General features: G+C 59.3%; 1 protein-coding gene across 1 annotated transcript; it reads right to left on the reverse strand.

Annotated features, from left to right (window-relative positions):
- Nucleotides 1–535: 535 nt before the first annotated feature.
- On the reverse strand, nt 536–2,333 carry PPP1R3G (protein phosphatase 1 regulatory subunit 3G). Its single transcript, XM_048072092.2, has one exon. The coding sequence runs from the start codon at nt 2,158–2,160 to the stop codon at nt 1,285–1,287; it is 876 nt and encodes a 291-aa protein (XP_047928049.2). The 5' UTR covers nt 2,161–2,333; the 3' UTR covers nt 536–1,284.
- Between the last annotated feature and the right edge of the window lie 1,110 nt (nt 2,334–3,443).

A 3,443-nucleotide genomic window follows, 5' to 3' on the forward strand; every position in this document is an offset into this window, starting at 1 on the left:
TCCCCAACAGCTCTGTCCCTGCCGCAGGAGCTGCAACGTGCAGCATGTTAGGGCCTGGGCACAACCAGGCTGGGGAGCTGCGAACTATCTGGTTACATCCTGCTGTCTGGAAGATGCAGAAAAAGGATCTATGTCGGTGGGTTTTTTAGAAGCTTTTTAGAAGTTTTTATTCTTACAAACCCATCTGCATTGGTACGTTTTACTTAGTTTCAGGACTTGAGACACCAGTGGCAGTCAGCCTCCAGGCTTGCAATGCAAGAGTGAAGGGGAAATCAGGTAAGTGTCTAGCGCTACGGTGCACACAAGCCCCCTTCCCAACAACATACAAATACTGGAAAAGGCACAGCAAAATAAGCTGAATAAATTAAAAATACTTGAGAAATGCGATGCAAAATGTAACATAAGGAGAGCTGAACTAAAGCATTTGCTTTCATTCATTAGTGAGGATACCCTCCCTTTATCACATTGTCACTCCTCAGTGAGAAGGTCATCCAATTCAGTCACTGCTCCTCAAATATGAAAATACAGAAATGTGTGTGAGACAGACACCATCTTTTACTTTACATTACTCAACAGTGTTGTTATCAAAGTTCTCCTGACAGACTCAGTATCAGCAAACATTTTTAACTCCTCCTTTGCCCCGTTTTTAGGCCCGTCAATTGTGTGAGAAGCAGCAAGCGGACTATTTTAAGCAAAAACACTTTTGCAGAAGTCCCCGTTGGCTGCTATTAGCCAGACGCACACAGGGATCCGCACCCAAGCCTGGGGAAGGCTGTGAGTGCTATCAGAGCCCGCTGAGTGACAAAAACCAGGGCAGCCCTGACCCAGACCCAGCTCTGAGGCTGGGGGCACGGCCAAGGTGGGGCAGGCACTGAAGTTCGTCAGGGGCCCTCGTTAGGGAGCATCATATTGTTGCGGAGACCGCTGGATTGAAAAAATAATGCTAAAAAGGCGACGCACAACACCGCTATCGCAATGCCATGGCTCTGGAAGGGCTGTGTGAGCAGGAGAAGCGGGGTGCTGTGTTACATCTGCGGTGAACGTGGGGCTCGTGTCACTCGGGTGCTCTGGCGATCAGGTCGTGAGGTGATGCCTGAATCGAAGCCTCAGAAAATGACGTCGAGGAAAAAAAAAAGAAAATAGTGGCTCACCAAGACGAACACCAAACCACACGCCACTCAATCCCCGCATATCCTCCAAAAACTAATAAAAAAGACCCCGCGAGCCACGGCGATGCCCCGTTTCTTCCTCAGGTGTGCCTCCCCCCCCCCCCCCCCCGCCCCGTCAGTGGAGGGGCGCGGCCGCCATGTCGGAGCAGCCGTCGGGGGCGCGGCGGCACCACCGGAGCGTGTAGTTGCGGCCCTCGTTGTTGTCCCAGTACTCGCCCTGCTGGCTGCGGTAGCGGACGGCGAAGTGCAGGGCCGAGCCCTCCCCAGAGCTCGGCGGGACGCACAGGGTGAAGCCGTAGCGCTCGGCCGGCGGCTCGACGGCGGGGGTCGCGGCGGCGGGCAGGGGCTCAGCCGGGGCGTCCATGAAGGAGAGCCACTCGTTGAAGGTGTAGCGCACCGTCACCTCGACGGGGCCGCCGCACGGCAGCACCTGCACCGTGCCCCGCACGCCGGCGGCCGAGGCGGGCCGGCAGAGCCGCTCCAGGCACACCCGCTGCCGCCGCAGCCGCTCGGCCGACGGCGCCCCACCGTCGGGGAAGTCGGGCTCTAGGAGCAGGGCGGCCGGCGGCCGGGCTCCGCTGGAGGGGAGCCCCGGGGCCGCTCCGGGCTCCCCCGCCTCGACGGGCGGGCTCTGCAGGACGGACAGGGCGGCGGGCGGCACCCGCGGCTCCTCGGCGTCGCTGAAGTGCTTCACGCTGGCCAGGCTCAGCCCCAGCGAGTCGGCGAACTGCACCCGCTTCTTGCACTTGGGGCAGCAGCCCGGGCCCGCCGTCGCCTCCTCCTCCTCCTCCTCGTCCTCCTCATCCTCCTCTTCCTCCCCCTCCACGCCGGGGGCCGGCGACCGTCGGCAGCGGCGCAGCTCCAGCAGCAGCAGCCCCTCCGCACGCTCCCCCGACGGCTGCCGCTTCGCCCCCGCCGCGCCGCTCCCCCAGAGCAGCCGCTGCTCGCCGGGGGCCGTCAGCTCCTGCTGAGGCTGCAAGGGGCTCGCCATGGCCCCCCCGGGCCCTGCCCGTCCCGTCCCGTCGGGGGCCGGCCGGCCGGCACCGCTTTATCCGGCACCCCCGCCGCAGGCCCCGGGTGGGGGGCGCGTCCCCCGGCGGGCCCGGAGCCACCCCGGAGGGCTGCGGCGGAGCTGCGGGCGGGGGCGGGCCCTGCCTGCCCTGCCCTCCCCTCTCCCGGAGCGAACGAGGAGGAAATACGAGGCGTTTGCGGCGGACGGGCGGGCGGGCACGTCGTCCCCCGCCGCCTCGCACCGCCGGGGGCCGCGGTTTCCACAGCGAGGGGCAGAGAGCCGCGAGCAACGCCGCCGAGAGTTTTATGGGGTTTAGAGGAGGGAAGAAGGGGGAAAACAGCCCGCACACAGCCGCGGGGGGGTCCCTCCCGCCGCCCCTCAGCGCCCCGGGTGAAAACGCGGGGCCCGGGGCTGAATGCTGCCGGGGTAGAGCTGGTTGGTATTGACATAGCTGTTACTGCCACTGCTGTGCTTAGCGTTGCTCTTCTTGTGGTTGTTACTGCTGCTATGCTGCTGTTATCGTTTAGGCTTCCATCCATCACGCAGCACCAGAGGAGGCCCGAAGAAGAAACCCAGAGGGCCAGGGTTAAGCAGGACAAAACCTTGCACCACGATGGCATCAACTAGGAGCCAGAGCCCAGCTCCCACCGAGGCAGGAGGCTGCGGGGAGCTAGCGTAAGTAGCACACAAAGCAGGCCCCATGCTCCATGCTGGTGGTAAAATGTCCATCTCCTGCGCTGGAGAGGTTGTGAGACACGCACACCAGCTTTTATGTTTAAATCAGTTTCCACTCATCCTGACTGCTGGGGGAAACTTTGCGAGTTGGACTCTAGGACAAAACCCCAAAGGCAGGTAAATGGAACACCAAATGCCCTTAAGCCCTGAAGGCAGGTAAATGGAACACCAAATGCATCCCTTTTTAACATTATTATTTTTTGAGCAAATCTTGTTAGCTGCTTTTTCACCCCCCACATTTGTTGACAGCAGTTCTCCACCTGTGGAAAATAAAGTCGAAAGCCTCTTGAGGCACATGTGCACATGCACCCTTACTTGAATGTCAGAATGTCTTCAAGGTTCCAAGCTGACAACAACAACAAAACTTATCAAGGAGGAAAAACAAAACACAATTTTTACCTTTTAAACAAAGAAGTATAATCCCCCCTCAGGTTTATTTTCTGAGGGTAATGTATGGTAAACAGTATTCTCCTAACAAGACACTTTTATTACCGTGGTGAGATCCATATCTGAAAATTTTTCCAAAC

Source organism: Anser cygnoides, chromosome 2 (assembly GCF_040182565.1).
Source record: "Anser cygnoides isolate HZ-2024a breed goose chromosome 2, Taihu_goose_T2T_genome, whole genome shotgun sequence".
In the NCBI taxonomy this organism is placed as follows: domain Eukaryota; kingdom Metazoa; phylum Chordata; class Aves; order Anseriformes; family Anatidae; genus Anser; species Anser cygnoides.

What these genes read in the sequence shown, in the direction of transcription:
- PPP1R3G (XM_048072092.2), bottom strand. Translation starts at nt 2,160, where the DNA reads ATGGCGAGCCCCTTGCAGCCTCAGCAGGAGCTGACGGCCCCCGGCGAG.